The 23,549-nt window shown below is 43.8% G+C and overlaps 1 protein-coding gene across 3 annotated transcripts in view; it reads right to left on the bottom strand.

Annotated features, from left to right (window-relative positions):
* The window catches only part of LOC112264079 (neurexin-3a), a 548,855-nt gene that overhangs the window by 160,785 nt on the left and 364,521 nt on the right, over nt 1-23,549 (bottom strand). For all 3 annotated transcript variants that reach the window (XM_042325188.1, XM_042325189.1, XM_042325190.1), the window contains one exon: nt 8,754-8,935. In XM_042325188.1, the coding sequence (XP_042181122.1) occupies nt 8,754-8,935 (182 nt within the window). The remainder of the gene's footprint in view (nt 1-8,753; nt 8,936-23,549) is intronic.

Raw genomic sequence — 23,549 nt, 5'->3', positions numbered from 1 at the left:
CCGAGAGAGTGCCTTTCTTGTTTCCCCCTTTTATTGATGATGTTATTGTCCGGTTGAAATATTATAAATTATTTAGGCTAAAAACAACCTGAGGATTGTTTGACATGTTTCTATGAACTTTACGGATACAATTTGGATTTTTTTGTCTGCCTGTTGTGACTGTGTTTGAGCCTGTGGATTACTGAAGAAAAGGCGCGAACAAAACAGAGGTTTTTGGATATAAAGAGAGACTTTATCGAGCAAAACAACATTTATTGAGTAAATGAATGTCTTCTGAGTGCAACCATATGAAGATCATCAAAGGTAAGTGATTCATTTTATCTCTATTTCTGACTTGTGTAACTCTTCTACTTGGCTGGTTACTGTTTGTAATGATTTGTCTGCTGGGCGATATTCGCAAATAATTGTAAGGTATGCTTTCGCCGTAAAGCATTTTTTAAATCTGACACCGTGGTTGGATTCACAAGATGTTAATCTTTAAAACTATGTAAAATACTTGTATGTTTTCTTAATTTTTAGAATGAGTATTTCTGTATTTGAATTTGACGTTCTGCAATTTCACTGGATGTTGGCCAGGTGGGACATCCTGGTGAGGTTAAACCACTCGAGTGTTGCTTTAGCAGTATACTTCGGGTCATTATCTTGCTGGAAAGTGAACCTCCATCCCAGTCTCAAATCTCAGAAAGACTGAAACAGGTTTCCCTCAAGAATTTTCTTGTATTTAGCACCATCCATCATTCCTTCAATTCTGACCAGTTTCCCAGTCCCTGCCAATGAAAAGCATCCCACACAGCATGATGCTGCCACCACCATGCTTCACTGTGGGGATGAGGTTCTCGGGGTGAGGAGAGGTGTTGGGTGTGCGACAGACAGCATTTTCCTTGATGGACATAAAGCTACATTTTAGCCTCATCTGAAAAGAGTACCTTCTTCCATATGTTTGGGGAGTCTCCCACAAGCCTTTTGGTTAACACCAAAATGTATATGCTTTTGGAGTGGAGCTGTACACTGTGGAGTGTACAGCTTAAAGTGGTCCTATGGACAGCTACTCCAATCACCGCTGTGGAGCTTTGCAGCTCCTTCAGGGTTATCTTTGGTCTCTTTGTTGCCTCTCTGATTAATGCCCTCCTTGCCTGGTCCGTGAGTTTTGGTGGGCGGCCCTCTCTTGGCGGGTTTGTTGTGGTGCCATATTGTATCAATTATTTTACTAATGGATTTAATGGTGCTCCGTGGAATGTTCAAAGTTTTTAATATTTTTTATAACCCAACCCTGATCGGTACTTCTCCACAACTTTGTCCCTGACCTGTTTGGAGAGCTCCTTGGTCTTCATGGTGTCGCTTGCTTGGTGGTGTCCCTTGCTTCGTGGTGTTGTAGACTCTGGATATATACTGAGATCTGTATATATACTGAGATCATGTGACAGATCATGTGACACTTAGATTGCACACAGGTGGACTTTATTTAACTAATTGTTTGACTTCTGAAGGTAATTGGTTGCAGCAAATCTTACTTACGGGCTTCATAGCAAAGGGGGTGAATACAAATGCATGCACCACTTTTATGCATTTATTTTATTTTTTAAATAACTTATTTTTTTAAACATTTCTAAAAGAAAATATCTATTTTTTCACCAATTTGGACTATTTTGTGTATGTCCATTACATGAAATTCAAATAAAAATACATTTAAATTACAGATTGTAATGCAACAAAATAGGAAAAACACCACTGGGGATGAATACTTTTGCAAGGCACTGTACGCACTTTCATTTTGGATGGGGCCACAGTGTCTCCTGACCCCTCCTGTCTCAGCCTCCAGTATTTATGCGCTGCAGTAGTTTACAGTATGTGTCGGGGGGCTAGTGTCAGTCTGTTATATCTGGGGTTTTTCTCCTGTCTTTTCCGGTGTCATGTGTGAATTTAAGTATGCTCTCTCTAATTCTCTCTGTCTCGCTTTCTTTCTTTCTCTCTCTCGGAGGACCTGAGCCCTAGGACCATGTCTCAGGATTACATAGCATGATGACTCCTTGCTGTCCCCAGTCCACCTGGCTGTGCTGCTGCTCCAGTTTAAACTGTTCTGCCGGACGTGCTACCTGCCTGTTCTGCCTGACCTGCCTGTTCTGCCTGACTTATTCACCGGAATTGCTACCTGACCCAGACCTGCTGTTTTCAACTCTCTAGAGACAGCAGGAGCGGTAGAGATACTCTCAATAATCGGCTATGAAAAGCCAACTGACATTTACTGACTTGTTGCACCCTCGACAACTACTGTGATTATTATTATTTGACCATGCTGGACATTTATGAACAATTGAACATCTTGTCCATGTTCTGTTATAATCTCCACCCGGCACAGCCAGAAGAGGTCTGGCCACCCCTCATAGCCCGGTTACGCTCTATGTTTCTTCCTAGGTTTTGGCCTTTCTAGGGAGTTTTCCCTTTCACCGTGCTTCTACACCTGCTAACTTTTTGGGGTTTTAGGCTGGGTTTCTTTACAGCACTTTGATATATCAGCTTATGTAAGAAGGGCTATATAAATACATTTGATTTGATTTGATTTCATACCATTTATTTTCCAGGGATTGAATGTTAGCTAGCAGAACAGAAGGCAAGGGCAGATTAGCCACTTGTCACCTGATCCTCACAAGGCACCCTGATCTCTATCCGTGAAACCTACGTACCCTTTTCCAGCGAATCACGGGGATCTGGGGCTGGTTGGGTGTCCGTAATATATCCCTCACGTCGGACTCATTGAAGAAGAACTCCTCATCCAACCTGAGGTGAGTAATCCCAGTTCTGATCTCCAGAAGGTATTTTTGGTCATAAGAGATGGCAGCAGCAGCATTATGTGCAAAACAAGTTACAAACAACGCTAAAAAACAAACAAAATAGTAGGTTGGTTAAGAGCTGACAAGACGGCAGCCCTCCCTTCTGGCGCCGTACACTTGGATTTTCTTAATTTCACTTCACCAATTTGGACAATTTTGCGTATGTTCATGACATAAAAATACATTTAAATTACAGATTGAAATGCAACCAAAATTGGAAAAATGCCAAGTGGTATGAAAACTTTTGCAAGGCACAGTACACAAACAAAAAGTCTGCATTTAAAATTGGCAAAAAACACACACATTTCTTTCCACAGGGCCGTGGGGTGAGACAGGGATGCAGCTTAAGCCCCACCCTCTTCAACATATATATCAACACATTTTCGAGAGCACTAGAACTGTCTGCAGCACCCGGCCTCACCCTGCTAGAATCTGAAATCAAATGTCAACTGTTTGTTGACTATCTGGTGCTTCTGCCCCCTACCAAGCAGAATCTACACTAACACCTAGATCTTCTGCACAGATTCTGTCAGACCTGGGCCATGACAGTACATCTCATTCAGACACAAATAATTGTGTTCTAAGAAAGGTCCAGTTGCCAGGACCACAAATACAAATTCCATTTAGACACTGTTGCCCTAGAGATCACAAAAAATGATACATACTTCGGCCTAAAAATCAACGCCATCGGTAACTTCCACAAAGCTGTGAACGATCTGAGAGACAAGGCAAGAAGGGCATTCTATGCCATCAAAAGGAACATAAATTTGACATACCAATTAGGATCTGGCTAAAAATACTTGAATCAGCTATAGAACTCATTTCTCTTTATGGTTGTGAGGTCTGTTGTCCTCTCACCAGCCAATAATTCAAAAATGAGACAGCATATTGAGAATCTGCATGCAGAATTCTGCAAAAATATCCTAAGTGTACAATGTAAAACACCAAATAATGCATGCACAAAGAATTAAGCCGATACCTGCTGATTATCAAAATCCAGAAAAGAGCCTTTAAATTCTACAACTTCCTAAAAGGAAGTGATTCCCAGTCCTTCCAATACAAAGCCATCACCTACAGAGAGATGAACCTGGAGAAGAGTCCCCTAAGCAAGCTGGACCTGGGGCTCTCTTCACAAACACAAACACACCCCACAGATCCCCAGGACAACAGCACAATTAGACCCAACCAAATCATGAGAAAACAAAAAGATAATTACTTGACACATCGGAAAGAATTAACAAAAAAACTGAGCAAACTGGAATGCTATTTGTCCCTAAACTGTGCCTCAGGTTCATCTCTCTGGCAGAATACCTGACCACTGTGACTGAGCCAAACTAAAGGAAAGCTTTGACTATGTACAGACTCAGTGAGCATATCCTAACTATTGAGAAAAGCCGCCGTAGGCAGACATGGCTCTCAAGAGAAGACAGGCTATGTGCACACTGCCCACAAAATGAGGTGGAAACTGAGCTGCACTTCCTAACCTCCTGCCCAATGTATGACCATATTAGAGACACATATTTCCCTCAGATTACACAGACACACAAGGAATTTCAAAACGAATCCAATCCAATCTTGACAAACTCCCCTATCTATTGGGTGGAATACCACAGTGTGCATCACAGCAGCAAGATGTGTGACCTGTTGCCACAAGAAAAGGGAAACCAGTGGAGCGACAACACCATAGTAAATACAACCTTTATTTAACGGTATGTATTTTCCTTGTTGTCCTTAACTATTTGCACATAATATAACGTTGGAAATGTCATTATTCCTTTGGAGTGTTTACTGTAAATTTTTTAGTTGTTTATTTCACTTTTGTTTATTATCACTTGCTCTGGCATATTTCCCAAGCCAATAAAGCCCTTGACTTGAAATTGAACATATCTATATATGGCAGAGAGAGAGAGAGATTTAAATACCCTTAGGGAAGCTCTCTAACAGACAACCCAACTATACAGTACATACTAGTACTCCACATAAAGGCAGAACGGTAGAAAGACAACCCAACTATACAGTACATACTAGTACTCCACATAAAGGCAGAACGGCAGGAAGACAACCCAACTATACAGTACATACTAGTACTCCACATAAAGGCAGAACGGCAGGAAGACAACCCAACTATACAGTACATACTAGTACTCCACATAAAGGCAGAACGGTAGAAAGACAACCCAACTATACAGTACATACTAGTACTCCACATAAAGGCAGAACGGCAGGAAGACAACGTTAGAACGGCAGGAAGACAGGAAGACAGAACGGCAGGAAGGCAGAACGGCAGGAAGACAGAACGGCAGGAAGACAGAAAGGCAGGAAGACAGAACGGCAGGAAGGCAGAACGGCAGGAAGACAGAACGGCAGGAAGACAGAACGGCAGGAAGACAGAACGGCAGGAAGACAGAAAGGCAGGAAGACAGAACGGCAGGAAGACAGAAAGGCAGGAACATAGAAAGGCAGGAAGACAGAAAGGCAGGAAGACAGAACGGCAGGAAGACAGAACGGCAGGAAGACAGAAAGGCAGGAAGACAGAACGGCAGGAAGACGGAACGGCAGGAAGACGGAAAGGCAGGAAGACGGAAAGGCAGGAAGACGGAAAGGCAGGAAGACGGAATGGCAGGAAGACGGAACGGCAGGAAGACGGAAAGGCAGGAAGACGGAACGGCAGGAAGACAGAACGGCAGGAAGACAGAAAGGCAGGAAGACAGAAAGGCAGGAAGACAGAACGGCAGGAAGACAGAAAGGCAGGAAGACAGAAAGGCAGGAAGACAGAAAGGCAGGAAGACAGAAAGGCAGGAACATAGAAAGGCAGGAAGACAGAAAGGCAGGAAGACAGAATGGCAGGAAGACAGAACGGCAGGAAGACAGAAAGGCAGGAAGACAGAACGGCAGGAAGACAGAACGGCAGGAAGACAGAAAGGCAGGAAGACAGAACGGCAGGAAGACAGAACGGCAGGAAGACAGAAAGGCAGGAAGACAGAACGGCAGGAAGACAGAACGGCAGGAAGACAGAACGGCAGGAAGACGGAACGGCAGGAAGAAAAGGCAGGAAGACGGAACGGCAGGAAGACGGAACGGCAGGAAGACAGAAAGGCAGGAAGACAGAAAGGCAGGAAGACAGAAAGGCAGGAAGACAGAACGGCAGGAAGACAGAAAGGCAGGAAGACAGAAAGGCAGGAAGACAGAACGGCAGGAAGACGGAACGGCAGGAAGACAGAACGGCAGGAAGACAGAAAGGCAGGAAGACAGAACGGCAGGAAGACGGAACGGCAGGAAGACAGAACGGCAGGAAGACAGAACGGCAGGAAGACAGAACGGCAGGAAGACAGAAAGGCAGGAACATAGAAAGTCAGGAAGACAGAAAGGCAGGAAGACAGAAAGGCAGGAAGACAGAACGGCAGGAAGACAGAACGGCAGGAAGACAGAAAGGCAGGAAGACAGAACGGCAGGAAGACGGAACGGCAGGAAGACGGAACGGCAGGAAGACGGAACGGCAGGAAGACGGAAAGGCAGGAAGACGGAACGGCAGGAAGACGGAACGGCAGGAAGACAGAAAGGCAGGAAGACAGAAAGGCAGGAAGACAGAAAGGCAGGAAGACAGAACGGCAGGAAGACAGAAAGGCAGGAAGACAGAAAGGCAGGAAGACAGAACGGCAGGAAGACGGAACGGCAGGAAGACAGAACGGCAGGAAGACAGAAAGGCAGGAAGACAGAACGGCAGGAAGACGGAACGGCAGGAAGACAGAACGGCAGGAAGACAGAACGGCAGGAAGACAGAACGGCAGGAAGACAGAAAGGCAGGAACATAGAAAGTCAGGAAGACAGAAAGGCAGGAAGACAGAACGGCAGGAAGACGGAACGGCAGGAAGACGGAACGGCAGGAAGACGGAACGGCAGGAAGACAGAACGGCAGGAAGACAGAACGGCAGGAAGACGGAAAGGCAGGAAGACGGAACGGCAGGAAGACAGAACGGCAGGAAGACAGAACGGCAGGAAGACAGAAAGGCAGGAAGACGGAACGGCAGCACTATGGATTCTGACAGTTGATGAGTATATCTGAGGGCCAAAAGCTACAAAGAATAAAACAATACAATCTCTCAGGGATTCTACTGACGACAGTATGGAAATTCACAGCTTCATTATTCATAGGGCGAGATAAAACAGAGAGAATGTGTGAGTATGTGTGAGCCTGTGTGCGTGTGTGTGTAGATTTGTAACTAGGCATCCATGTGTGTGTGTGTGTGTAATGTGTGAGTGTGTCTGTGTGTTTTTGTTTAACTATCCTTGTGGGTCCCAGAAGTTCTCACAAGGACAGTAAAACAAGGAAAACTCTGGCCAGTGGGGACATTTTGCCCGTTCCCAGTAGGAAAAATGCTGTTTTAGGGTTAGAATAAAGGTTAGGGTTAGGGGTTACGTTTAGGGTTGAGAGTTAGGGATAGGTATAGTTTTAGTGTTATGAGTTTGGGGTTATGGTTAAGTTAAGGATTAAGGTTAGATGTAGGGTTATGGGTTATGGTTAAGTTAAGGGTTAAGGTTAGATCATGGGTTAGGGTTAGGGTTATGGAAAATTGGATTTTGGATGGGAATCAATTAAACAAGGAGAACAATACACAAAATGTGGCTCCCGAGTAGCGCAGTGGTCTAAGGCACTGCATCTCAGTGCAAGAGGTGTCACTACAGACCCTGGTTCGATACCAGGCTGTATCACATCTGGCTGTGATTGGGAGTACCATAGGGCGGCACACAATTGTCTTAGCATCGTCCGGGTTTGGCCGGGGTAGGCCGTCATTGTACATAAGAATTTGTTCTTAAACTGACTTGCCTAGTTAAATGAAGGTTAAATAAATTTATAAAAAATGCATAACTGTATTGTGTGTGTGTGTGTGTGTGTGTGTGTGTGTGTGTGTGTGTGTGTGTGTGTGTGTGTGTGTGTGTGTGTGTGTGTGTGTGTGTGTGTGTGTGTGTGTGTGTGTGTGTGTGTGTGTGTGAGTGGTAGCACTCCTTCTGTTAACGCTGATCCCATCTCATCCTGCTAGATCTGCCTCATTCTCCCAGAAGAATCTTTATGTCTTGGCAATGACTTCAAACACACACATGAACATTTTGCTATGTTGCACATACATATACAGAGTATTCTGAAAGTATTCAGGCCCCTTGAGAGAGGAGGGCAGAGAGAGAGAGGATAACCGAGAGAGTTAGAGGAGGACAGAGAGAGACGCATGGCTCACGACCTTCGTCTCTCCCGAGCCTGTACGGGAGTTGTAGCGATGAGACAAGATAGTAACTACTAACAATTGGATACCATGAAATTGGGGAGAAAAAAAAGGAGGACAGAGAGAGGTGGACAGAGAGAGAGAGGAGGACAGAGAGAGAGAGGAGGACAGAGAGAGAGAGAAGGACAGAGAGAGAGAGGAGGACAGAGAGAGAGAGAAGGACAGAGAGAGAGAAATGAAATGAGGACAGAGAGAAAGGAGGACAGAGAGAAATGAGGACAGAGAGAAAGGAGGACAGAGAGAGAGGAGGACATAGAGAGAGGAGGACAGAGAGAGAGGAAGACAGAGAGAGAGGAGAACAGAGAGAGAGGAGAACAGAGAGAGAGGAGGACAGAGAGAGAGGAGAACAGAGAGAGAGGAGGACAGAGAGAAAGGAGTACAAAGAGAAATTAGGACAGCGAGAAATGAGGACAGAGAGAGAGGAGGACAGAGAAAGAGGAGGACAGAGAAAGAGGACAGAGAGAAATGAGGACAGAGAGAAAGGAGGACAGAGAGAGAGAGGATGACAGAGGGAGAGGATGACAGAGAGAGAGGATGACAGAGAGAAAAGAGGACAGAGAGAGAGGACAGAATAAGAGAGATAAAAAAGAGATCCAGAACGAGAAATAAAGAAAGGGACATATATAAGCAAGAAAATAGTGTAACTTACGATGTGGAGCATGAGATAGTCTCCAAGACCTGGAGCGCTGTCTATCCGGACCAGGATGCCGTCCTTTAGGGAGGTACTGAACCCCACGGTCAGCCTGTCTGTACGTGTGCTGGGCCTCTCGTTGGCTGGCCATTTGAACGTGATGAGGCCTCCTCCTTTCCCAAAGATATAGGTTGTCCCAGCTGAGGAGAAATAGGATAGAGAGAGAGAGAGAGAAGATGAGCTGAAAGACTGGGTATGGGTATGGTTCAATGCAAAGGAAAAGTACGACAATGTTAAGAAGCCCACCAAACTATTTCATTGGAATATGGTGTTGATTATTGGTGTTTTGTTCTATTGTTGTTCTGTTGTTACTCTGTTGTTACTCTGTTGTTGTTCTGTTGTTGTTCTGTTGTTACTCTGTTGTTACTCTGTTGTTACTCTGTTGTTACTCTGTTGTTGTTCTGTTGTTACTCTGTTGTTACTCTGTTGTTACTCTGTTGTTGTTCTGTTGTTGTTCTGTTGTTACTCTGTTGTTGTTCTGTTGTTGTTCTGTTGTTACTCTGTTGTTACTCTGTTGTTACTCTGTTGTTGTTTTGTTGTTGTTCTGTTGTTACTCTGTTGTTACTCTGTTGTTACTCTGTTGTTACTCTGTTGTTACTCTGTTGTTACTCTGTTGTTGTTCTGTTGTTACTCTGTTGTTACTCTGTTGTTACTCTGTTGTTGTTCTGTTGTTACTCTGTTGTTACTCTGTTGTTGCTCTGTTGTTACTCTGTTGTTGTTCTGTTGTTACTCTGTTGTTACTCTGTTGTTACTCTGTTGTTGTTCTGTTGTTACTCTGTTGTTACTCTGTTGTTACTCTGTTGTTACTCTGTTGTTACTCTGTTGTTGTTCTGTTGTTACTCTGTTGTTGTTCTGTTGTTACTCTGTTGTTACTCTGTTGTTACTCTGTTGTTGTTCTGTTGTTGTTATGTTGCTGTTCTGTTATTATTCTGTGTTTGCCTTGTCTGTGTTCTTCTGTGTTTGTGTAAAGAAACCAAAATTACGATTAGCACAATGTTTGTTCAAGAGATATTATTTGTTACAACACACAAGCACACACACCAGCACTGCCTTCAAATGTCCTCAAGATACAGCAAAACACTGTAAACACTGGCACTGCCTTCAAATGTCCTCCTCAAGATACAGCAAAACACTGTAAACACTGGCACTGCCTTCAAATGTCCTCCTCCAGATACAGCAAAATACTGTAAACACTAGCACTGCCTTCAAATGTCCTCCTCCAGATACAGCAAAATACTGTAAACACTGGCACTGCCTTCAAATGTCCTCGAGATACAGCAAAACACTGTAAACACTGGCACTGCCTTCAATTGTCCTCGAGATACAGCAAAACACTGTAAACACTGGCACTGCCTTCAAATGTCCTCCTCAAGATACAGCAAAACACTGTAAACACTAGCACTGCCTTCAAATGTCCTCCTCAAGATACAGCAAAACACTGTAAACACTGGCACTGCCTTCAAATGTCCTCGAGATACAGCAAAACACTGTAAACACTGGCACTGCCTTCAAATGTCCTCCTCAAGATACAGCAAAACACTGTAAACACTAGCACTGCCTTCAAATGTCCTCCTCAAGATACAGCAAAACACTGTAAACACTAGCACTGCCTTCAAATGTCCTCGAGATACAGCAAAACACTGTAAACACTGGCACTGCCTTCAAATGTCCTCCTCAAGATACAGCAAAACACTGTAAACACTGGCACTGCCTTCAAATGTCCTCCTGAGGTTTCGGGGGCCAAGTAGGCCGTAGACTTTGAAAACAAATCTGTTTTTAATTTTCTACAGTAAGTCGTCTAGAGAAGCCTCACATGTCCCAAGTTTCACAAGAGGTTTTTGAACAACTGCTGTTTTCACCTGGGTCAGAAAAGTCGTAATTCAGCATCTGATTTGCTTTATCCCAGCCTCCATGGGAAATACTGTGACCTATACCTAAATATAACTGGCTCCAAAAGGGATTAGCTATACAGATTTTGACAAATGAATTCTCCAGTTCACATGTATTATAGCTGAGAAGATAGCAGCAGGACGTACTCCTCTGAAAAACACACAGACAGACTCCATTACTGTCGTTTTAGAGAAGTTAAATAGTCATTTTGAGAGAGAAATCTTATTGGCATGACTTGTGTTTGTGTGAACATATGTGCAGTATAGCTTGCTTATGTTGAAATATGCACTTTGTGTGTGTGTGTGCGTATGTGTGTGTGTGTGTGTGTGTGTGTGTGTGTGTGTGTGTGTGTGTGTGTGTGTGTGTGTGTGTGTGTGCACGCGTCTGTGTGCGCGTGTGCAGGGATGGGCAAAAATTACAAAATGCAAAAAATCTATTTATAAAGAAGAACCTTGTAAATACTTATATTTTGAAATGTATTTTATTAGAAAAACATGTAATATATATAATATAATAAACGTATAATGTATTCTAAAATACAGAAATGCATTTGCAAAGTAGCAGCAAGAACATTCTCAGTAGCGGTTACAGAGAGGGTCTACTATCTGTGGAAGCTTAGATGAATGCACTAACTGTAAGTCACTCTGGAAAGTACTTTAGAATGTAGTACTGCAGGGTTTAAACTATGCAGGGTACAGATACTGTAGGACTGCAGGGTTTAAACTATGCAGGGTACAGATACTGTAGGACTGCAGGGTTTAAACTATGCAGGGTACAGATACTGTAGGACTGCAGGGTTTAAACTATGCAGGGTACAGATACTGTAGGACTGCAGGGTATACACTATGCAGGGTACAGATACTGTAGGACTGCAGGGTTTAAACTATGCAGGGTACAGATACTGTAGGACTGCAGGGTATACACTATGCAGGGTACAGATACTGTAGGACTGCAGGGTTTAAACTATGCAAGGTACAGATACTGTAGGACTGCTGGGTATACAATATGCAGGGTACAGATACTGTAGGACTGCAGGGTATACACTATGCAGGGTACAGATACTGTAGGACTGCAGGGTATACACTATGCAGGGTACAGATACAAATTACAATGTAGCAATGCATCAGAATGCACAGCAAAATGCATAACCCTGGATTGGAGTTTCAAATAGATCACTGATACCTTCTCACAGTCCATCATAATGCCAAATGCTTCTTCAATACACTGTCGAAGGTCTTTATTATATTTCTGATGGCTAAAGAAGCAACATCAGGCGTACCTCAGTTCTTCTCTTCCCATTTGGGAAATGTGGTTGCCCTGTGATACTGAATAATGTATGCAGTCATTACTCAGTGAGTTAATGAATGAAGATCCTTTTGGCTTGGGGAGTGCCCTTGCAGCCTTGTTCAGAGGCACTTCAGAGGGATAACAGAAAACAATTGACATTTCCGGGTGCAAAAGAAGAAAGAGAAACCGTTTGATGGAAACGAGATGTTAAACTTTGAGACATGGAGATAACCACATATCCTCCGTATTTGATTGCATCAGTAGTTTGATAAAAATAATGTGGCGGAATATTCTTCTCTCAAGCACAACAAGGTGACTGCTTCATTTCAGATCAAGATCAGCATGTGTACAGTTTAAATAGAAAACAGACAGACAGACAGACAGACAGGCAGGCAGACTCTATCCCAAAACAACACTGTCCTAAGACAACACAACACTGCCCTAAGACAACACAACACTGCCCTAAGACAACACAACACTGCCCTAAGACAAAACAACATTGCCCTAAGACAACACAGCACGGCCCTAAGACAACACAACACTGCCCTAAGACAAAACACTGCCCTAAGACAAAACAACACTGCCCTAAGACAAAACAACAATGCCCTAAGACAAAACAACACTGCCCTAAGACAAAACAACACTGCCCTAAGACAAAACAACACTGCCCTAAGACAACACAACACTGCCCTAAGACAAAACAACACTGCCCTAAGACAACACAGCATGGCCCTAAGACAAAACAACACTGCCCTAAGACAAAACAACACTGCCCTAAGACAAAACAACACTGCCCTAAGACAAAACAACACTGCCCTAAGACAACACAGCACGGCCCTAAGACAACACAGCACGGCCCTAAGACAACACAACACTGCCCTAAGACAACACAACACTGCCCTAAGACAAAACACTGCCCTAAGACAAAACAACACTGCCCTAAGACAAAACAACACAGCCCTAAGACAAAACAACACTGCCCGAAGACAAAACAACACTGCCCTAAGACAAAACAACACTGCCCTAAGACAAAACAACACTGCCCTAAGACAAAACAACACTGCCCTAAGACAAAACAACACTGCCCTAAGACAAAACAACACTGCCCTAAGACAACACAGCACGGCCCTAAGACAACACAACACTGCCCTAAGACAACACAACACTGCCCTAAGACAAAACACTGCCCTAAGACAAAACAACACTGCCCTAAGACAAAACAACACAGCCCTAAGACAAAACAACACTGCCCTAAGACAAAACAACACTGCCCTAAGACAAAACAACACTGCCCTAAGACAAAACAACACTGCCCTAAGACAAAACAACACTGCCCTAAGACAACACAGCACTGCCCTAAGACAACACAGCACGGCCCTAAGACAACACAGCACGGCCCTAAGACAAAACAACACTGCCATAAGACAAAACACTGCCCTAAGACAAAACAACACTGCCCTAAGACAAAACAACACTGCCCTAAGACAAAACAACACTGCCCTAAGACAAAACAACACTGCCCTAAGACAACACAACACTGCCCTAAGACAACACAACACTGCCCTAAGACAACACAACACTGTCCTAAGACAAAACAACACTGCCCTAAGACAACACAACACTGCCCTAAGACAACACAACACTGTCCTAAGACAAAACAACACTGCCCTAAGACAACACAGCACAGCCCTAAGACAACACAGCATGGCCCTAAGACAACACAGCACGTCCTTAAGACAACACGGCCCTAAGACAACACTTAAAGCCCTATTCAGACGGGATACGTTTTACTGGGGCAGCTCAGGTAATGTAATTATGTGCATGAGCACAAATCACCACATCCATAACTTTAGTCCCGTCTGAATCTGCCATGTCAGTCATTTTTACTAGCAAGGTTATTATCCCAGCCATAAAAACCTACTGTTTTTCCCGCAAACTCCAACGTCCTCTGATAATACGTATCCCGTGAGAATCGTCATCCCTGTGTTTTGAGGGACATTACAGAGTTTAACTGTTCTGCAGCCAGATTGGTTAAGAACATTGGAACAAATTGATGCTTAAAACAAAGTGCTATGCAGGTACCCTACAGATTAAGGATTTGTTTTGTCAAATATCCGAGTGCCATTACTTCTCTTTTAAAAGATGAAGTGGACGATTTTGAGCCAATGAATTGATTCATTGCCAAATCCATCTGGTAATTAAATGTCTGCAGGTTAAAGTTCATTCTTCTTATTGAAATGCATTATTATTATGATTATTATTAAGTCTTTCTCCGAACTGAAGGCCATTAGCCCAATATTAGACAATCTCTAGACATTTGAAATATCTTCACGACCTAGAAGAGCCTCAAGGCTTCCGTCATAACGGTCAATTGTGAATAAGGAAAACAATTATTACTGAGGCAGTTTGGTAAAACTAATCCCGTCTGAATCATCCACTGGAAAAATGGACCTGCTGGGGTGAGAATTACATAACTGACGTTCTATAGTAACAGTAGTCCTGTGTGAATAGGGCCTAAGACAACAGAGGAAGGCCATTTCACATCCTGCTAGCCTGCAGAAGTGTGTGTGTGTGTGTGTGTGTAATAACTGGAGTGACACGCTATACCCAATCTTCTCTCATCTAATAGGCTTGTTAGGAGGAAGTCTGTTTTTAGGAGAATATTGTCCATGACAGATTTCTGAAAAACAACTGATGTCAGACAGACAGTAAGCTGAATCATCTGAATGCGTGACTGTACTCCAATAAACTGTCTAAGAACGGGTTTGGAGATGCCTTCTATTGGAATGATATGATACAGTTCACTGACTGAGTGAGTAATGTTCGTAATAACCTTCATCATGCTAAGATAAGAGAGTTAGCTAGATAACTCCAGTCTGAGTTATGCAGACGGGGATAAAGTATCAATAATTAAGAATAGAGTGACTGTGTGACTCCGGACATCAGAATCACAGAGGGAGATTACCCAAACAGAGTAACTCTGTGACTCCAGACATCAGAATCACAGAGGGAGATTACCCAAACAGAGTGACTGTGTGACTCCGGACATCAGAATCACAGAGGGAGATTACCCAAACAGAGTGACTGTGTGACTCCGGACATCAGAATCACAGAGGGAGATTACCCAAACAGAGTGACTGTGTGACTCCGGACATCAGAATCACAGAGGGAGATTACTGAAACATTGGAAGAAGTCTCATAGGACGGCAGGAAATATTTTGAAGATCCACTTTAAGTTAAAAGAGAAAACAAATGAGACTACGTCAGCATGAGTTAATAGATTTATTAACTTTTTTTTCCAATTAGTGTAAACACACTTTGGCTGAATGACAGCAAGTTGATTTAGCATTTAATCACTGACCTAGACACGATACTGAAGCTTTTAAGACAATTAAAAAGCAGAAAAGTGCCTTCCTTTGTGTATACTGATGAGCCTGAGGTATTTCTCCATAATGCGTTTCAGGTACATGCATAAATGAATAATGTGGCGGAAAGTTTCAAGAAGGAGAAGATGGCCTGAAACACTAACAGCTTCATAAAATACATTTTATTTTCAGAGCAAAGACGCGTGCACCTGTAATTAAGTAATGTGGCTTTAAGTCTACTAATAGGGATTATCATAGAAACCTGACAGGCATTCAGATGGGAGACAGCTCTCTGAAATTTGAATTAGAATTTCCATAAACTGATGCATAGACAGACTGGTTAATGGCATTCTAAGACTTGTTTTGCTTCTTTTTGAAAGGACAATTGGCAAGCTGACTACGCCAGCCAGGTTAGTAATCGACGTCCATCCATGCCTGAGGACGTTGGGAGAAGAAGTAGAAAGTGACCTCTAGGGGTACCAGTGACACTAAGGGTAACGGTTACATTCAAGTAGGCTTCAGTTTTGCTCGGGTGTCGTGGAAGGGGATGGTGGATGGGCGTAAGCATCTACCTCTGAATCCAAAGGTTGGACGTTTGAAATCAGCGATAGAAAGCTGTTTTTTGAAATTGCAGTTTTATTAAACCTATCCCAAACCTTAACCCTTACCTTAACAATTCAGAGTTAATGCCTGAACTTAGCCTTAAACACTTCGACATTTGACGTTTGGAACAACTTCAAAATTAGATTTTTGATAAACCTGGATGAACATCTATTTCCGACATGAGATTGTGAGAGCTGATAGCAGCACCCATCATGGCCCAATACAACATCTGATAAAACATCTGGCATTCGATTCCAATAAAACCACCATAGTTTGCTTCTCCGTCTCAACATCACCTTCATCCAATGGTAAATAGTGTGTCTGGATCTAACAACATCTAACAACAGTCCTTGGGAAATAGGGACCGTTGAAGAGAATGATCGACGCTGTTCTGCTTAAGAGTGTCCCATGAAAAGGTAATTCAAAATATACTATCATGCAACTAGAAAGTTGGATTGTTGACTACCTACGGTAATTACGGAAAACAAAACAAAAATGACAAAGAAAATCAGAACTCAGAAATCAGAAACAGTAAAAATTTGGTCATAAAAATATCAGTAGTCAGAACCGTGTCTATATGAAGGCCTAGGAAATACCTTCAGGCTACAGGGAGTGAGATCAAACCACTCAGCAGGGAAGGGCATAGGCAAGGAGATGTATGTCTGGGGGAGTTATGACGTTTCCCAGACTCCTCCCATTTCCTCAGAACCTCATAAGAAACTTTCTCCTTTCCTGGAACTCAAACACCACAATACGAAGTGTGGTGGATCGACCCTCCTCATACTGGTTGGAATCATATTCCCTATTTCTCAGAAGTAAGGTGTCCATAATAGCTGAAGCAAAAACACACATACTGTACACACACACACGCACGCACGCACGCACACACACACACACACACACACACGCTTGCGAGGGGTAGCACGTCTGTGCTGGTTTGCTTTGATCTATGCTAAATACTACTCCCGTCATATACTACATGACAACAGAACACACATACACACTGCCATCATATGTATACACACATACTGTAAATGTTCACTTCCCTACATGGACACACACCTGCAAATCAAATCAAATCAAATCAAAGCGTGCACCCATGCGTGCTAGGGCACATACACACACACACACACACACACCGAAAATACAGAACTTCCAAGACATAACAATCTGATCTCATACAGTCTCTGAAATGGAAAGCTTTAAGTAGATCAAGCCCCCCTCCCAGTGGGATGATCTTGAGAGAGGAGCAAAGGTATTCTGAGAGTTGAGGGTTTTGACATCTATCAGCTGAGCAATTGGATTCCACTTCTCCTTAGATAAGAGACAGATTGGAGTGGGAGTTTAAAGTGAAGACAGAAAGGGAGAGTGCCTGACGATGGAGCAACAAGCCTCCATCTTCCCCTAACCTCCACAAAGCCAGCCATTTTGAATTTACCAGCGGTTAACACGATTACATTAATAAGACTGGTGCATGGAAATTAGGCCACTTAATTAGATATAAACCCAGCAAAAATAACAGGGAAACTGAGCGGGATGCCAAATCAGAACGTTAGCAACCATGACCCCCACAGTACGGTAATGTTACCGTCTGTTTCTCCCAGAGCGTTAACTCCATGTCCCCCACAGTACGGTAATGTTACCGTCTGTTTCTCCCAGAGCGTTAACTCCATTTCCCCCACAGTAAGGTAATGTTACCGTCTGTTTCTCCCAGAGCGTTAGCAACCATGTCCCCCACAGTACGATAATGTTACCGTCTGTTTCTCCCAGAGCGTTAGCAACCATGTCCCCCACAGTACGATAATGTTACCGTCTGTTTCTGCCAGAGCATTAGCAACCATGTCCCCCACAGTACGATAATGTTACCATCTGTTTCTCCGAGACCGTTAACTCCATGTCCCCCACAGTACGTTAATGTTACCGTCTGTTTCTCCCAGAACCTTAGCTCCCTGTCTCCCGCAGTACGGGAATGTTACCGTCTGTTTCTCCCAGAACCTTAGCTCCCTGTCTCTCACAGTACGTTAATGTTACCTTCTGTTTCTCCCAGAACCTTAGCTCCCTGTCTCCCACAGTATGATTGTATTAACTCACTGTTACTCCCAGATTAATCAAGGTTATGTGGGCCAGCGCTGAGGTCAATTCTATTCCAATTCCTTGGAACTCAGCTTGGGAATGTCTCCATAGCAGAGTTGTGGTCAATTCCATTTCAATTTCCATCAGTGGAATTTAACATGGAGTTATCTCTTGGACTACATGTGATTCTGGAGTTGAAGTTAGGTTACTCTGGGTGGGTTGATACCACTATGACTAAACAGCAGAGGAACCTTCCAGTCCAAGTCCAATAGGTGGGTTGATACCATTATGACTAAACAGCAGAGGAACCTTCCTGTCCAATAGGTGGGTTGATACCACTATGACTAAACAGCAGAGGAACCTTCCCGTCCAATAGGTGGGTTGATACCACTATGACTAAACAGCAGAGGAACCTTCCTGTCCAATAGGTGGGTTGATACCACTATGACTAAACAGCAGAGGAACCTTCCAGTCCAAGTCCAATAGGTGGGTTGATACCATTATGACTAAACAGCAGAGGAACCTTCCCATCCAATAGGTGGGCTGATACCACTATGACTAAACAGCAGGGGAACCTTCCCGTCCAATAGGTGGGCTGATACCACTATGACTAAACAGCAGAGGAACCTTCCTGTCCAATAGGTGGGTTGATACCACTATGAATAAACAGCTGAGGAACCTTCCAGTCCAATAGGTGGGTTGATACCACTATGACTAAACAGCAGAGGAACCTTCCCATCCAATAGGTGGGTTGATACCACTATGACTAAACAGCAAAGGAACCTTCCCATCCAATAGGTGGGTTGATACCACTATGAATAAACAGCTGAGGAACCTTCCAGTCCAATAGGTGGGTTGATACCACTATGACTAAACAGCAGAGGAACCTTCCCATCCAATAGGTGGGTTGATACCACTATGACTAAACAGCAGAGGAACCTTCCAGTCCAATAGGTGGGTTGATACCACTATGACTAAACAGCAGAGGAACCTTCCAGTCCAATAGGTGGGTTGATACCACTATGACTAAACAGCAGAGGAACCTTCCAGTCCAATAGGTGGGTTGATACCACTATGAATAAACAGCAGAGTAACCGTTATTCAGGCCCTGATGTTTACATATGGCAGTTATATACTGCTTGTTGTGTACAGCCATGTCTCTTCCCTGGAGTTATTCTTCTCCTCATTCTTCCCTCCTTTTCCTGTTGTCATTATGTGACAACAGAGGGAGCAAGGCTCAGAGTGATGGGGAATGAAGATACCACTCTGATACCACTCTGATACCACTCTGCGAGCGAAAAGGGGAGGGAAGAGGAGGAGGCATGAGGGAGGCACATTGGAGGGGAGGGTACAGCCGAGCAATATCAAAAGTGTCACTGTGTGGTGAGGCATCAGAGCCGGTGAAAATGGGATAAACTGGGGAGGTAGGGAGGAGAGATGGGTTTTGATAGGGCCTGCTTTGCAGACGCCACCTCTAGACCTCCAAAGAACATAATTTTCAAAGAAACTGTGCCCACAGTTCTCCCGAGGTGTGCTTCCCCACAGCGACTAAAGTACAGAGAGAAAATACGGTGGAGAAAAACTCATCCATAGAATGGAGGGAAGAAATGAGTCACCCAAAAATGAGGTCGGTGGAGAGAATTGTACAGTGGGGCGGGGGCACACTTACCTAGGGTATACCAGAACTTTCCAAGAGACACGACTTTCATGTAAAAGAAATTCACTGATTTGATGATTCATACATGTACAAAGATTGTAATTTTTTTAGCAATCACATAAGTCAAATAGAACTCTATAGTTGGATTATTTTATGTAAATTGAGTGTGTGCGTGCTGTGGTGCTGAGCCACAAAATACCCGATATGCCTTGTTATTCTGAGACAACAGAAATCAGTGGAGGAAAATTTCTAAACAACCAACCAGAGCCAGACCAAGTAACGTACGAGCCAAAAGGATGCACAACCCCTAGCTGTGGTTAACGTCTCCTTGTTTCACATGGTAGAGGTCAGCCGGGGACTGTTTCACCTGATGTAGTCAGCTGGGGACTGTTTCACCTGACGTAGTCAGCTGGGGACTGTTTCACATGGTAGAGGTCAGCCGGGGACTGTTTCACCTGATGTAGTCAGCTGGGGACTGTTTCACCTGACGTAGTCAGCTGGGGACTGTTTCACATGGTAGAGGTCAGCTGGGGACTGTTTCACATGGTAGAGGTCAGCTGGGGACTGTTTCACCTGACGTAGTCAGCTGGGGACTGTTTCACATGACATAGTCAGCTGGGGACTGTTTCACATGGTAGAGGTCAGCTGGGGACTGTTTCACATGGTAGAGGTCAGCTGGGGACTGTTTCACCTGTCATAGTCAGCTGGGGACTGTTTCACATGGTAGAGGTCAGCTGGGGACTGTTTCACATGGTAGAGGTCAGCTGGGGACTGTTTCACATGGTAGAGGTCAGCTGGGGACTGTTTCACATGGTAGAGGTCAGCTGGGGACTGTTTCACATGACATAGTCAGCTGGGGACTGTTTCACATGGTAGAGGTCAGCTGGGGACTGTTTCACCTGTCATAGTCAGCTGGGGACTGTTTCACATGGTAGAGGTCAGCTGGGGACTGTTTCACATGGTAGAGGTCAGCTGGGGACTGTTTCACCTGACGTAGTCAGCTGGGGACTGTTTCACATGGTAGAGGTCAGCTGGGGACTGTTTCACATGACGTAGTCAGCTGGGGACTGTTTCACATGGTAGAGGTCAGCTGGGGACTGTTTCACATGGTAGAGGTCAGCTGGGGACTGTTTCACCTGACGTAGTCAGCTGGGGACTGTTTCACATGACGTAGTCAGCTGGGGACTGTTTCACATGGTAGAGGTCAGCTGGGGACTGTTTCACATGGTAGAGGTCAGCTGGGGACTGTTTCACATGGTAGAGGTCAGCTGGGGACTGTTTCACATGGTAGAGGTCAGCTGGGGACTGTTTCACATGACATAGTCAGCTGGGGACTGTTTCACATGGTAGAGGTCAGCTGGGGACTGTTTCACATGGTAGAGGTCAGCTGGGGACTGTTTCACCTGTCATAGTCAGCTGGGGACTGTTTCACATGACATAGTCAGCTGGGGACTGTTTCACATGGTAGAGGTCAGCTGGGGACTGTTTCACCTGACGTAGTCAGCTGGGGACTGTTTCACATGGTAGAGGTCAGCTGGGGACTGTTTCACCTGACGTAGTCAGCTGGGGACTGTTTCACATGGTAGAGGTCAGCTGGGGACTGTTTCACAAGACATAGTCAGCTGGGGACTGTTTCACCTGAGGTAGTCAGCTGGGGACTATTTCACATGGTAGAGGTCAGCTGGGGACTGTTTCACATGACGTAGTCAGCTGGGGACTGTTTCACATGAGGGAGGTTGCCCTATTCCAAAACCCACTAAATGATATGTCTGCACAAAAATTACATTCACCAAGTGTATTGTGCATCAGTAATCCCACAAAATGTATATTACACCTTCAGACTACAGGTGATGGGATCTAACAGGATTCACCTTCAGACTACAGGTGATGGGATCTAACAGGATTCACCGTCAGACTACAGGTAATGGGATCTAACAGGATTCACCTTCAGACTACAGGTAATGGGATCTAACAGGATTCACCTTCAGACTACAGGTAATGGGATCTAACAGGATTCACCTTCAGACTACAGGTAATGGGATCTAACAGGATTCACCTTCAGACTACAGGTAATGGGATCTAACAGGATTCACCTTCAGACTACAGGTAATGGGATCTAACAGGATTCACCTTCAGACTACAGGTAATGGGATCTAACAGGATTCACCTTCAGACTACAGGTAATGGGATCTAACAGGATTCACCTTCAGACTACAGGTAATGGGATCTAACAGGATTCACCTTCAGACTACAGGTAATGGGATCTAACAGGATTCACCTTCAGACTACAGGTAATGGGATCTAACAGGATTCACCGTCAGACTACAGGTGATGGGATCTAACAGGATTCACCTTCAGACTACAGGTAATGGGATCTAACAGTCCAAGAGGGTAGGATGCCATCAGGGGCCAAATGAATTACTGATAGATACAGTGCCTTGCAAAACTATTCATCCCCCTCAGTTTTCCTATTTTGTTGCATTACAACTTGTAATTTAAATAGATTTTTATTTGGATGTCATGTAATGGACATACACAATATAGTCTAAATTGGTGAAGTGACATTTAAAAAATTACTTGCTTCAAGATGTATTTATTTATTTTTAATTGGAAAAGTGGTGCGTGCATATGTCACACCCTGACCATAGTTTGCTTTGTATGTTTCTATGTTTTGGTTGGTCAGGGTGTGATCTGAGTGGGCATTCTATGTTGGTTGTCTTGTTTGTCTATTTCTATGTCTGGCCTGATATGGTTCTCAATCAGAGGCAGGTGTTAGTCATTGTCTCTGATTGGGAACCATATTTAGGTAGCCTGGGTTTCACTGTGTGTTTGTGGGTGATTGTTCCTGTCTTTGTGTTTGCACCAGATAGGGCTGTTTTTGGTTTTCCCACATTTATTGTTTTGTAGTTTATTCATGTATAGTTTTTCCTTTATTAAACAAACATGAATCATCATCATCATGCTGCATTTTGGTCTGACTCTCCTTCAACTAAAGAGAACTGTTACAGCATATGTATTCACCCCATTGCTACAAAGCCCCTAAATAAGATCTGGTGCAACCAATTACCTTAATAATAAAATAAATTTAAAAAAAATATATATATACAGTATATATTTAACTTTTTTTTAAATATATATTATTCAGACAAAACAAAACAAAATGGAATGAACAGCAAACCTACCAAGAGCGTGCCGCCCACCAAAACTTATGGACCAGGCAAGGAGGGCATTAATCAGAGAGACAACAAAGAGACCAAAGATAACCCTGAAGGAGCTTTGCAGCACCACAGCAGAGATTGGAGTATCTGTTCATAGAACCACTTTAAGCCATACCCTCCACAGAGCTGGGCTTTACGGAAGAGTGGCCAGAAAAAAGACATTGCTGAAAACTTAAAGAAAAAAATAAGCAAATACATTTGGTATTCGCCAAAAGGCATGTGGGAGACTCCCCAAACATGTGGAAGAAGGTACTCTGGCCAGATGAGACTAAAATTGAGCTTTTTGGCCATCAAGGTAAATGCTATGTCTGGCGCCAAGCCAACATCTCTCATCACCATGATGGCAGCATCATGGTGGCAGCATCACATTGTGGGGATGTTTTTCATCAGCAGGAACTGGGAAACTGGTCAGAATTGAAGGAATGATGGATGGCGCTAAATACAGGGAAATTCTTGAGGGAAACCTGTTTCAGTCTTCCAGAGATTTGAGACTGGGTCGTAGGTTCACCTTCCTACATGACAATGACCCTAAGCATACTGCTAAAGCAACACTCGAGTGGTTTAAGGGGAAACATTTAATTGTTTTGGAGTGGCCAAGTCAAATCCCAGACCTCAATCCAATTGAGAATCTGTGGTATGACTTAAAATTGCTGTACAGCAG

Source organism: Oncorhynchus tshawytscha, linkage group LG08 (assembly GCF_018296145.1).
Source record: "Oncorhynchus tshawytscha isolate Ot180627B linkage group LG08, Otsh_v2.0, whole genome shotgun sequence".
Taxonomy (NCBI): domain Eukaryota; kingdom Metazoa; phylum Chordata; class Actinopteri; order Salmoniformes; family Salmonidae; genus Oncorhynchus; species Oncorhynchus tshawytscha.
This window is presented reverse-complemented; position numbering and strand designations above follow the sequence as displayed.